We start from the raw sequence: 14,641 nt of genomic DNA, 5'->3' as shown, positions 1-14,641 counted from the left end.
ATCAATTTAGATCAATTAAATTCATGATTTTAATTGGAATTTTAAGTTTAATTTTGATACGTAAGTAGTTACCACATAATTATATACGTATGTAATGTAGAATATTTTATATGTACAAATATTTGAATATTAATATTTTGACCGACATTTGTGCATCTTCTCACTATCATGTATTATTGATTAGGAAATATCCTATGGTATCGACCGCAACTCACAAATACATGTTACCTTATGGGAATGCGGCGCTCGCTTAACGCGGATTCACTTAACGCTTTGTTTTTACTGAACGAATTATCAGCATTAAGCGGGGATCACCTGTATTTCAATCACTGATTCTGCCCAGCAAATCATCAACAGATGTTCCTATATAATCTGAATAAAGAATGGAAAGTAATGAACAAGCAAATGCTGATGTTCAGTGAAGAAGTGTAATAGTGGGCTATCTGTCTTTATTTCATTTAATTTAGGGTGAGGATGTGGGACTCTTTCTTTGGTGGGTGTGAGGATGTCTCTCGTTGGGTGAGAGGTGAGTGCCATTTTTGTCTGTTTTTTTTTTTATTTTTATGTTTATAACTTTATTTTAATTTGGAGTATCTTGGTATTCAGGTAGCATAATTTCACCTTGTCAAATATAACTAATTGCTGCATTAATATACTACATTACGAATAAAGAATAATTGTGTTCTTTTTGTTCCTACAATTTTTTTTTTAAATATACTGGTGAATAATATAAAACAGTATAAAATAAACACTAGCTGAACATGTTCTAGCCAATTCTTGAGGTCCATATAAATATCAGGGTATGGTTATGTAATATACATGACTTTAGCACTCTTAATTGGCAATTCTACCTAAGGTAATTGATGAACATTGATAGGATATCTTCTTCTTCTATTGCTATGGCAACCTACTAATATACAGGGGGGTTGTAATTAAAGCAATTGACTTTCCAATGATGTTTTAATGGCAGAAAGACAAAATATGAAATTGAAACTATTGGGCAACACTTGAACATGCCATATTACTTTCAGTATATAGTGGACACAAATGGTCAGCATACTGAACATCTCAAACTTCTTACTTAGTATTTATCTAAATGGTACTCTACCAGCTGCACACAGTGCCAACTGCCTCCTGACAGCAGCTTTTGTAATTAGCTCATTATTTTAATTTTTTTATGCACTTTCTCTATGTGCTGGATAATGTTTATTCCAAACTTCAACTTTCTACCATTCATGTTTCCTGCCTACAGCCAGCTAAAGTGATGTATTTTATTATTTTACATGACAGACAAAGTACAAGCTAAACTAATCTGACAGAATATTGGTGTAATTCGCATTTTTTTAATTGAGAGGATTTAAGAATGTACCATATAACTTCTACACCATAGCGAGTTCACACTTATCTCCTCATACGTTCGGAAAGGAAGAAGGATATTCATAATATAAATTTGCTGTTACCTTAGGAAAAGATAATTTATTCACTTGTTTTCTCTATCTCTCTCTCAAAGCAAAGAACAACTTTTATTCAGTGGAATGGATATCTGTTTATAAACACATGGACAAATAAATCTTACTGCTAATTTTAAAAAGGATACAACTCAATAGTGTCTATGCGAGCAGAAGCAAAATAATGCAACTGCCCACATAAATGTCCTGCTAACTTCTCCAGCACATCTGATCCTTGTCCCATGCCTGAACAATTAACCATTTGGTTCCATAATGATCCACTTAGACTAGATGACAATGGAACAGCACAAGATACTCCACTGCAACTGTATAAAGATGGTGAAGATAATGGAGTTGATGATGGGGATGGAGTGACACTAGGAGGTGAAGGTGAAACAGTAGGACTGTAATTTGCACTGCAACTTCTTTCTTCAAGTCGACGAAAATCATTACTCAGTGCTTCATATGTAGATTTTACTGGGTTCTGAAGAATATTAACAGCTGTTTTGATACATTCTGATACTATAAATACCTTAATATTTATAATATTAAAAAATTTTAATATAATTAAAGAAATTTTTAGTTTTTAAAATAATAAGACAAATTCAAATCAAAAAAATTCATCCTGAATTTTTAATCAGCTGGTAGCCACGTTACATCATATACAAGATATTACAACTTCATGGCATATTTTTATCCTGCTTAACTCTTTGACAAATGAATTGTGTATGTGCGTGAAATTTCTGATATGGGCTCTGTGGAGTATGCACACATATTTTTTTGAAGATTTTTTTAACACAGTTTCAACAAATTACATCTGTATATGTATCTTGAAACTCTATGGGGTCATGTTGCCATCTGTTAACAGTGTTTATTAAGTAATAGCAGCCATTTTTTAAAATTTAAATTCCTTTTCAAAATTAGTACAGGAAGGTGTAGGAAATTTCTACTTTGGAATTCAAATCCAAAAGTTGATGGAACTAAATCAAGCAATATAAATATAGAGGACATTGTAGCATCAAAAAAAAAAAAAAAAGACTAGTTTTTATATTTTAAAAAAATTTTTTTTACAAAATTTTGATCTTGATAATAATCTCACTCTAATATTGAACTATAAAGCAAAATAGGGGAAAAAAAATTAACATTTAAAACATTTATGTACAAATTTTTCAATTTCCAAATTTCTCGATAAAACTCACTCCAAGTGTGTAATCTAGAAACTCATGAGAGAGTTAATAGAGACTTCTCAAATTTTTAATAGAGAAACTGCCGCAAAACAATTAACTTGGAAAGCATTCAGAGTTACTCCAGAGCAAACAGAATGATTATCTAATAAAATAAGAATCAGAGTGAAAAAAAAATTTGGAGTCAAAGTGACACCCATGACTACAAAAGGTTAACAAACATTTTTGCAAATTCTTCATCTACATCAAAATTAAGGATACTTGTTGCTTTCATATCACAAAATTAATAGTATAAACATGTAACAACCCATGAGATTTTTAACATTTCCCCTAATATGTTTTAGCATGACATTTGCTGTGTACTTGCATATTTTAGTTGTTTTAGAGAACTGCAGTAAAATGAAATTCTGCAGTTGGACTGAATTTTCTAGATTACAGCCAAGATAACTCTACCACAAAATCATCAGTATGACACATGTAAGTTGTGCGTTGAAAGTTTATGTTTCTGAAATGAAAAATTCCAAAAAATACTTCCAACTAATATACCTAAAACTACTTGAAGAGATCCCAATAAGCAAAATTTTATATAAATTAGCTGGAGCAATAAGGGTATTATGCAAAGTTAGTTCCCAAAAACATTACATATTTTAATGGATCCAAAACTGTTTTATAGCTACAGAAGCAACTGAACAGGGGAATTAGAAAAAATAATATTATTTACTGTAATATATATGGACACCATCTCTAGTTTTATTATAAAATAATTTAAAATATTGGTAATAACAGCTATGAAATTCTGATATTAGGGCTGATTGATCTCACACATAATTATAAGAAGTGCGAGTAGTTACTGAAACTTTACAAATGAAAATTTAAAATGGCTCCTAAATTAAAATTCAAACTCCCAAATTTTAATATGGTTCAGCAAACAATTAAAAGTGATAAAATCTTAGTTCAGAAATAAGACATGATTTTTGTATAAATTTGCATCTACCAGCCTCACCGAGTAAAAAATTTTATGTGCAATATAAAAAGAAAGAACTGAGCCATGCTGCTCCCAAAGGATTGGATGAAAGTTCACTTGTCCATTTAATAAATGAAACCCTAGTTTCATTTTAAATGGATAATATATATAAATACGATCAAACTAAACAACGAAAAATTACAGCAAATACACCGCTTCAAGTATCTCGGAGTACTCATTGATGACCAGCTGAACCATGAGGCCGAAATCAAAAGCAGAATTGAACAAACCAGGCAGGCATTCACCAAATGGAGAACCCTCCTCACCGACAGAAGCTTGAACATCATGCTCAAATTACGCACATTGAAATGCTACATCTGGCCAATACTGCTCTACGGTGTAGAAACCTGGACTCTAACATCAGCCACTACAAAAAAGCTCCAGGCCTTCGAAATGTGGCTCTACCGAAGAATGCTGAAAATTCCGTGGACAGCCAAGATAACCAACGCACAGGTCCTGCAGGACATGCACATGGAATGGGACCTGCTCAAAACCATCATCAGCAGGAAATGCAAATACCTAGGTCACATCGCTAGGAACCAACAAAAATATCACCTACTACCACTCATCCTGGAGGGAAAGATCGAAGGCAAGAAACTCCCAGGCAGACCGAAAATGGCATGGCTAGATAACATCAACACCTGCCTTCACATGACAACAGCACAAATTCTACAAGCAGCGCTAGACAGAGAACAATATCAAAACGAAGTCGCAAACGCCATTCGGCAGCATTAAAGAAGAAGAAGATATATAAATAACTAAATAAATATTCTTTATACAGATTTATTATACAGGGTGGTCAAAAATTAAAGTATCCATATTCAGAGCTCTCTGTAGCTCTAAGTAATAAACAGAATGCCACCAAAATTAGTAAGTAAACTATTCAAAGCATGGGGAGAAGGATCCCATGAAAAATAAAATTAGTTCCAAAATCTGCCAATAGGGGATAACATGGCACTGTAAAAGAGGAAAGACATGACAAAGTACAAACAAATAAATAACTAAGGCAAACCTTGATGAAATTACAAATTTTATTTGTGCTCTTTGCAAAAAAAAAACAGAAAGAAACTGAACTAAACTGCCAGAGGAAATGGTTTCACAGCTCCAAACTCACTCACAGTTTACTCCCGATGGTCGATGATGTCGCTGATGAAGTTGGTTTTTAATGTGATTACCATTGTTCTGGACCAGAAATTGCATTCGATGCACAGTGTGCTCAACTGCAGAATGCAACATCTCTGGAGTAATGTTCCGCACATGCTGCATTATGTTGTCCTTTAAGATGGCCAGGCTAGGGACACTTCTTCGATAGACGTTGGCCTTGAGGTGACCTTACAGCCAAAAATCACATGGTGTAAGGTCAGGCAAACATGGTGGCCATGCAATGGGAAACAAATGACTAATGATTCTTTCTGCAGTAAAGTGATGCTGGAGAAGCTGCTGTACTGGTCGTGCGATACAAGGAGAAGCCCCATCCTGCATAAAAATTGTCTCATTCAGGCATCCTCTTTGCTGCAGTTGAGGAATAAAGAAACTGCTCAGCATGTGATGATATATTTGTGCTGTAATGGAACAAGTGGCTGCTCCTGCTGGGTGCAATTCCTCGAAAAAGTATGGCCCTAGGATGAAATTTGAAGTCACACCACACCAGACAGTGATTTTCGGTGAGTGCAATGGGATTTTCTGAATAGCATACAGTGCTTCTGAAGCCCATATTCGGCAGTTTTGAAGTTCACAGTCCCATCGAAATAAAAATGGGCCTCATCTCCTGAAAGAATGTTCCATGGCCAGACATCGTCCACTTCCATTCTGGCCAAAAACATTACAGTGAATGCCATTCGTTTTTCAGGATCAGCTCTTTGCAGCTGCTGCTGCTGCTGGATCTTGTAGGGAAAATAGTGGATTAGTTTCCAAAGAATTTTCCATACAGTGGAACATGAGACATCCAATTGCCTCGCTACTCCCCGAGCACTGCTACTAGTTCCAGCAGCTGTATCCAGATTGGTCAATGATAGCCATTGCAACTTCCTCTGCTACCTGAGGTGAAACAGGCTTCCTTCCTCTTCCAGACTTAACAACAAAGGACCCAGTTTCCTCAAATTTGTTAATCATCCTTCTAACTGCCACAGCTGATAAAGGACCTTGACGTAATTTCTTACAGCATCTAAATTCACACAGAGCAGCTGCTGCATTGCATCCATTAACGTAGAAGAACTTTGCAATTAAAGCGTGTGATCAGGCAGAGTGAGATGCATTATTAATAGTAAACTTACAGAATATGGTTGCGATGTTCGTGTTGTGCCTTTATAGCTCTCTGCTGCTTGGAAAATTAAATTAACTCAGATTTATGTAAATTTTTCTGCTCTCTCAGGTGTCTTATTTTTTTGTTTGTATTTAAAACTTTAGTGCAATTCAGTTTCTTTTTTTCTTTTTTCTTTTTTTTTTGCAAAGAGCGCAAATAAAAATTAGTAATTTCATTAAGGTTTGTCTTAGTTATTTATTTGTTGGTACTTTTCATGTCTCGGCAGATTTTGGAACTAATTTTTTTTTTTTCACGCAACCTTCTCGCCACGTCTTGAATAGTTCACTTATTAATTTTGGTGGCATTCCGCTTATTACTTAGAGCTACAGAGAGCTTTGAATGAGGATACTTAATTATGGCCACTCTGTACAAATAAGGCATTTTTAATGTAAAAAAAAAAAAAAAGTTAAAAGAAACACAGAATGCCAAATCCTTATAATAATAACTCAATTTTAAAACTGTTGAACAGTCAAGGCTATAATCAATAATTACTGAAAAGCCTGATCAAATAAATCACTATTGAAACATCTAAAGAGGTGATGATCACATGAACATAAGTTGATCAAGTTGAAAATCTCTAAAAGTATTACTAACTAGAGATAAGAGTGAAACATAGCTACTAATTGGCAATAACCAACTAAAATCAATGAGACATTTCAGAAAAGGATTCACTTGAACAATTTCAAAAATGTGTTAAATTAAAATGATGGAAACTAGCTGATATCATACTATTATCTCTATTCACATGTTTGTTAAAATGCAAATTAATAACATAATAATAATATTCTCTATTATTATACTAAACACTGTTGTCCAAAAGTTAAGTTACAACCTAACTGTGCACATCTTGGATGCTTTATGATGTCAAAATATGATTTTAAGTTCTGGAACATGCAACTCAGGCTATAAAAGGGCACATAACAGCACCATTATGTGCTCTTTTATAGCCTGAGGGCACATAACAGCACCATTCATTTCTAATCTAGCAGGGTACATTTGATTAGATGTTCTCTTTCTGTAGAATGAAATGTAGATATCTGGAAACTTCGGAGCAGTGGATGCCACTGGCATGGCAGTCACAATCTGAGGTGGAAAGAGCTTTAAATGTGTCAAGAATGGTAATTTCAAGATTATAACGACATGGCAATATTACAACAGAATAGCAAATATATGGCCCTTGCAATGCAATACCATAAAGAGATGACAGACAGCTCTCTCTTTCCCTCCACCTTCTCCCACAAGAGTGCCACTCAACTTGGTGCAGATAACATTCTCTGAAGCCTAGACAAATGACTGGAATTTATTTTCATGGACAATAGCACTCTTCCACACGGGATTCAACTGACTGAAGGGTTTTTTTAAAGTGAGGATATTCTTTGAATTGAGTGGGCAGCCAGATCTCCAGACTTGAACCTGCTTGTGAATGTCTTGGATACTTTATGGAAACGAACTGAGCCATGTCAACCCTCATTGTGATATGATCTGTTTTGGTAGAGGAGTGGAACTAATTAGACTATGATATGTATGAGAGATTTCATATTCCCTATTTCAGACATTAAATGTCTGAATTATGTAGGACTGGTCATGCATATATTTTTGACATTCATATTTTTATAACATAACTTTATGGACACTAATATTATTAACATATTCATTATCTCCATTTTTTTTCTCAATGAATCATGAAAAAATAACATACATCCCTTCTGAGAAATCCTCTGCTGAAAAGAAAATGGCAACCAGTATAGCTTTTTTCCACTGTTGCAAGCTGTGAGAGGGCTGTGAGTACATTTGCAAACAAGGATGTCATATGGTGTCCTTTGTAAACAGTATCCCGTTCCTTTTCCTAATGCAAAATATTCAAAGTAAATAAATACAATATTTTAGTTTTTACATTAAAATTACTTAAATAAATTTTATGTTTATAAAAACAGGTGCATTTTAATAAAAATTCAGAAGCCTGTCACATTTTAAAACACAATAAAATTTATTACAACCAGTTAGTTTATTTTTAAGAATTAGCTTTGCCAACAGCACAAGAATAAAACTGTTTGATTTAAAATTTTTTCATAATGGTACTTTAATAAGTAGTATTTACGAATGAAATTATAAGTGAGAGGGATAATGCATCATTTAAGTTTACAAAAGCATTGTTATGTATGTATGTATGTACTCACACATGCATGGTGTATTAAAAGTCTTATGAAAGACTTGTAAGGTAATAAATTTGTTAATATTAAGAAAATAGGCTCAAGACAATCTGGTTTTTATCTTAACCAAATAAAAAAAAAGGGGGAGATCTTTCTTACAGGATGCAGTTCAAGTCAACTGAGAGATTAAAAGAAAAAACAGCTATATATTGGCCACAGCTGAGGGATAGAATATTAGCAGTATTAGTATTAAAAGTGGAAAATGATGCAAGAAAACAAGATTGTACAGCATCAGGCAAAAAAAAAAAAAAAAACTTATATCATCTGTCCATCAGCTTTAATTTGTTCAATTCTTCCTTAAATTTATTCAAACTGCCCACTTTCATAATACCAAATGGAATTTTGTTCCAATAATCAATCTCTGACGAAAGCAAATTTTTGCATATCTATTCTGCAAATCCTTTTTCAATTTAAATTTGTCTTTTATGTGGATCATTCAAGAAAAATTATCCTTTTTTGGACAATACATTTGGTTTATTCAATCCTTAAACATTTCAACTAGGTCTCCTCACATACATATGCTAGTTCCATTCCAAAGCTGCAATTTGAAGAACTGAAATCTTTCCTGGTAAGAATACCCTTTTGTGCATCTTACTAATCTTGTTCTTTGCACCAACAGTTCCACATCCTTCATAAAATGAGGCTTTGGCACAAAACGATACTCTTATCAAGTAGTGTTGTAGTTATTTGGTTTTTTAGCAGCATTAGCAACTAAGACCATATTGCTCCAGGGATATGTGGTGGTCATTCCCTGACCTTTCCGCATCCTCCGTATTTGGTGGTGATGGGCTTGAACCCCGGTCTAATCAAGAAGCATGTGCTACGCACTGCTGCTCCTGCCCACCTGGCTACGGAGGTGCCTCTCTTATCAAGAAAGAAAACTAAGTTCTCTCTCTTACTGTGAGAGAGAGAGAGAGAGAGAGAAAACTTTTTTTTTTTTAGGAGCATTAGCAACTAAGGCCATATTGCTCCGGTGCGGTGGTCATTCCCTGACCTTTCCGCATGCTCCATATTTGGTGGTGATGGGCTCGAACCCCCGGTCTAATCAAGAAGCTTGTGCTACGCACTGCTGCTCCTTCCCACCTGGCTACGGAGGCGCCTAAGAGAGAGAGAGAGAAAACTGAAGTAGTATATCACCCTTGCTGATATACCACTTTGGTAATTAAGCAAAGGCACCATAGCATCAGTGTGATTGTTTTAATAACTTTTAACAACTCCTTTGGTCCACAATGATTCATTTACTACAAAAATATTTTCTGGCAGATGCTTCCACTTTGGAGGGACTGGGTTACACAAAATTAATTCTAACTATAAACTTTTTTTTTATCAGTTTTTCAAGAATAAAAGTGTTACTCAAGTCTGAAGAATTTACATGATTTGTAATAATAAAACTAAAGTTCATTTATGCAAACTAATATTATTAAGACAGTAATTATAACTATTCAACCATCTCTTGACAATATAGATCAAATTTATCAAAATGGTGAACTACCACTATATCAAATATAGTGAATAGTGATAATTCACCACTTGGTGAGTAGAGATTACCATATAAAATACAGTAATCTCCTCTCAGCAAGCTTTGTTATACTTTTGTAACTGCACCAAAAATTCATTTCAAAATTTTATCCCTAAACAATTTGGACATTTTTCTGGTAATTTCTGTTCATGGTAAATTGCAAAAGGTCAGTGTCCACTTGCAGCACTGTTAACAACTGTTCTAAAGGTAGAACCTTGTTAGTGACATGAAATTTGTTATGGACTTAAGGATACATTCAGGATCTCTCAGAGATAAACTACAATTTCCTCCTATGAAATAGTGCATGCATGCACTAAAAAAGCCACATGAAGCAATAAAGAGGAGAGAATTTTAAGAGCTCTTGCCACATTCATGATATATATTATTTTTTCTTGTAGAGATAAGGAGGTGATTATCCTATTGTATAAGGTGACATCTGAGTACTACATACAGGCCTGGCAGCCTCAATTTAGAAAGGATGTAGAGCTGCTGTAACAGGTACAGAGAAGGGCAACAGGATTGGTGAGGGGGACAAAGGGGTGCTCATACCACAAAATGCTTCAGTTCTGCAAATGGAAGTGTCTGGAGACTAGGCACATGCAAAGTGATCTGACAGAGGTGTTTAAGGCTTTGAATGGACTGACCAAGCTGAATGCTGATGGGATTTTTCCTCTTGCTCAGCCTATGCACGAGGGGCATAAATTCAAATTGAGGAAGGATGGCTGCAGAATAGATGTGGTGATGGTTGATTGCTGGAACAAACTTCCATCTGCTGTCATGGAAGTGGATAGCTTAAATAAATTGAAGGAAGAACTAGACAAACTATTGGAGGTAATGGATAGTGAAATGGAAAGTTTTTTTTTTTTTTTTTTGGCTGATGTTGTATATAGTTGGTTTTTTTGCATTGTTTCCCACTACTAATGCCAATTATTCACATTAAAGAGCTGTGTCAGTCAGAAACAGCAGGATATCATAATTAATTCGATCCAGCCAAAGCATAAGAACAGCATCTGCAAAAAGCTGAAAGCTGAATGACAGTTGAGCTCTTTGCCATTTCAGATGTCACTAAATATAGTTCCAAGGACTTCTTGGTATCGATGGTGTCAATGACTGTGTCAGCAATACATCATCCCACAAGTTGTATCAACTGTATCATCAATAGAAATCAAAATATTTTTTACAAGCTCTCCTGGTTATCTCCAGAATATGACAATAATAAATGTCTAGATATTTTTTTCTCAACATACACTCACTTGGAGCATGTTCTTTTGTATATTTTTACAAAAAAATCCTTCAAAGAGGTGCTTTCCAATTCACATAAAATGCCAGCATCAATAAAAGCTTACCAAAAATCAAATGAAAACTGAGATTGCTTATTGAAAGTTTTACAATATATGGCAAGTATGCGCATGTCATCTGTGAAAACAGAAATGAAATGAGTGTTTGAGTAAAGTGCTGGACTGAAGTAAAAAATGGAGGAAGTCATCCTGACAATGATCATAATCATACCTCAAGTGGTGTGAAATGTTGCTAAATAAGAACAAACCATAGAAAATGCAAAGTTTATCTGTTATTAGCATTAATAGAGGAATATGATGCAAGAAAGCAAGCTTATGCAGCATCAGCCAAAAAAAAATTCCACTTCACCCCTCTGTTCGTTCATTTGAAATACCTGTCCAGCTGAGCCTTAAATTTATTTAGGCTATCAACTTCCACAACAAGGGATGGAAGTCTGTTCCACCAACCAACTACCCACTGGCTAAAGGCAAATTTCTGCACATCTATCCTACATTTGTCTTTCCTCAATTTGAATTTATGTCCTCTCAGGTGATTATTCTGAGCAAGAGGCAGAATCCCATCAGCATTGAGCATGCTCAAACCATTCACGGCTTTATACACCTCTATCAGATCACCTCGCCGGTGCCTAGTCTCCAGACACTGTAATTTGCAAAACTTAAGCCTTTCTTTGTAAGAGCAACCCATTGTTCTATTCACTAATCTTGTTGCCCTTCTCTGTGCTCGTTCCAACAGCTCTACATCCTTCTTGATATGAGGCCTCCAGACCTGTATACAGTACTCAAGGTGTGGCCTGACCATTGCCTTATACAAGGGAATAATCACCTCCTTATCCCTGCTAGAAAAATTCCTGTATATCATTGATAGGACACCATGAGCTACTCTTGCAGCCTGTCTGCACTGCTCAGAGAACTTCATATCTGCCTGCACAATTACCCCCAGGTCCTTTTCGTTCTCTCCCCACTTATTTCTCATGCCTTTAATGATGGGAGCAGCAAACATGAGGAATGTAATGAGCTTTTCTATTTTCCACTGTATCTGCAGTATTTAAACACTTTGCTTTCCAAAACTTGGGAAAAGTACTGAGAAATATACTCTAATCATAATAATCAAACAAATATAATAATTTTAGCAAATACATCAATTTAATCAGAAACAATTTGTATGTTTATGGTAACATGTATTATAATACATATAAATTTCCTTTTTCTTTCATGCTTCAAGGTTTCACACAAAATGCATATACTAATTCTAGTATATGCATTTTGTATATACTTGAATGCACTTTGTATATACAAGTATACTCATTAGTGCATCTAAAAAACTTGGTTGTCTCTTTCGCTCTCAGCATTACTTTTCTTCCAAACAGTTGTTTACTATGGTTAATTGGAATATTGTTCCCACATCTGGGGCAGTGCCCCCAAAACCTCTCTCAGGCATCTAGATTCCATTCAGAAGGCAGTTAGATTAATTAATGACTCATCTCTAACAGAGTCTCTCCACTCACTGTCTCATAGGCATACTGTTTCTGCTGCAGGCCTTTTCTACAGATACTTCCATGGGCACTGTTCTTCTGAATTGGCTTCTATAATTCCTGCTCTCTCTTTCAAAACAGTCCGAACACATGCCACCACCAGCCAATATCCATTTACTGTCCAACTTCAAACTCACAGAACCAGCTTTTCATCTTCCTCGTTTGTTCATTCAACTGCCATTTTCTGGAACAACCTTCCTTCATATGTATTTCCTGAAAATTACATCTACAGAAGTTCAAGTATAATGTCAACAAATATCTTCTTTCATCTTCTCAACCTCCAACCCAAGCACGGCACTAAGTACTATAGGTTCTAATACCTCACGTGTTTGGGGGTTTTCATAAAAAAAAAAAATAAATTTAAAATTTTCTGTTTATACTCCGGGACGACCAAACGGTCAGAGGAGTTCACAAGATAGACTGAATACAAGAAACAGCACCATATTCAGCAGTCACGGGCTTGAACCCCGGTCACTCAAGGCACGTGTACTTATGCACCCGCGCGCCTGACCACTAGGCTACGGCAGCCTTTTGAAAAGTATACAAGGGGGGAAAATTCGCAAAATAATATAAAGCTATAGTCCTCCCCTTGGTTCAAAATATCAAAATAATGTGGATTCTTTGTTCAACTACTACATGATAAAGCTTAATGCTTCCCTCTTTAAAAAAAAATCCTAAAACCACTCCATATGCTGTCACTTGAGTTCACTGCCTCAGGCTATGGGCAAACTTTGGGTAACCTGCTAGCCTAAACCTGTGCTGCTGTGACGAACTGCTTTGTATCAGACTTTGAGCAAATAAATAGATATTGATTGATTTCGTATAACCAGTATTCACTACTTCTGATTCTTCCTCCCTTCCCTAAGAAAATCCTGGGACCACCACCCCGGGTAATCTTTGAAATCCACGCTACAACAAATGTTAACACCTGACATTTCTCTTATAGCCCCAATACTTTCAGTAACACGGGTCTAGTGTACTTACAACGATGTCCTTTGCCTTATCATAAGAAAATTGTCCAAGAGCATAAAAATACATTTCCAGCACTGCTTGCATTTTATTCAATTGATCACTCTGATCAGCCATTTTTTATTATTAGTGTTGCAGCTTTTCAAATTCCTGCACATCGCATTATTTTGTTTATCATTAAAAAAAATCTATACAAAGCATATCCCAAATTTAAGCTTTGCTAAGACACGAGCAAATATAAAGTTTTCATTTTAATTATACTTTCATCACACAACTGTGATTCAGATACCATCGCAATCTACTTTCACAACGCCACCTACTCAATAAGAATTGCTATATAAAAATGTGACGTAAGAGAAAATTGAAATTAGAAAAAAAAAATAATACAGTAGGCCCTCGATTTAGCGAACTAATTGTAGGAGGGATGTCCACTATTGCCGAAATTCAGTTAAATCGAATGTATTTTTTAAAAATATATTCCAACGAGATTACAACGTACAGGATGTATTAAAATGTTATTATAATGTATAAGTATGAATCAAATATTATTATAATGTACATTGAGTAATTTATACACGCCACTAAAACATCTGTTAAAAATATAAAAATAAATTTACGACAGGAACCAAACTTTATTTTAATTAAACACGTAAAAACCTATACAATGTGACTAATGGAGTGTTTCCACTATTAGTTAAAATTTTAAAAATTTAATTCTTTTTTCTTAAAGCTCACACAAGGTTGCTTTCAATGTGAACATTAGTTTTTTTCATTTAAATCCATTTTAGAGGGGGGAAATACTCTAAAATTCTTAAACTCCATTCAATAAAAAACATACAAAAAACTTTGAAAAAGATACATAATATTCAACATTAATATTAATTTAATTGAAAGAATCACAATTTTCAGAGTCAGAAACAACTGTCATATTGAAGGAGAGGTGTTAATTTCTTGCTAGTAGAGAGTTCTGGTGAAACAGATCCAGTTGATGAAGTGGTCTTGATGGAATCATCAAGCTTCAGATGCCTTACACCTTGGTGCCGCTTCTTTATTACCGTAGATCGAAATTCTCTGAAATGTTCATAATAAGGAAGGACTCAGGATCTGATGATGATTCAATATAATGTATGATGTCATCCATGTGTTGTCTTACAA

The 14,641-nt window shown here is 34.9% G+C and overlaps 1 protein-coding gene across 1 annotated transcript in view; it reads right to left on the bottom strand.

The window, feature by feature from the left end:
• Positions 1-13,599, bottom strand: part of LOC150077849 (KICSTOR subunit 2-like) — a 49,806-nt gene extending 36,207 nt beyond the window's left edge. Inside the window, exons 1-3 of the mRNA XM_090384758.1 lie at positions 13,502-13,599; positions 7,658-7,804; positions 1,602-1,932 (exon numbers count right to left, since the gene is read on the bottom strand). Coding sequence (XP_090240884.1) covers positions 1,602-1,932; positions 7,658-7,804; positions 13,502-13,573 — 550 coding nt within the window. The 5' untranslated portion in view covers positions 13,574-13,599. The remainder of the gene's footprint in view (positions 1-1,601; positions 1,933-7,657; positions 7,805-13,501) is intronic.
• Between the last annotated feature and the right edge of the window lie 1,042 nt (positions 13,600-14,641).

This window comes from Mastigoproctus giganteus, chromosome 11 (assembly GCF_048544385.1).
Source record: "Mastigoproctus giganteus isolate SK-2022 chromosome 11, ASM4854438v1, whole genome shotgun sequence".
NCBI lineage: Eukaryota > Metazoa > Arthropoda > Arachnida > Uropygi > Thelyphonidae > Mastigoproctus > Mastigoproctus giganteus.
The sequence above is the reverse complement of the archived record's forward strand: the minus strand, read 5'-3'. Positions and strand labels throughout refer to the sequence as shown.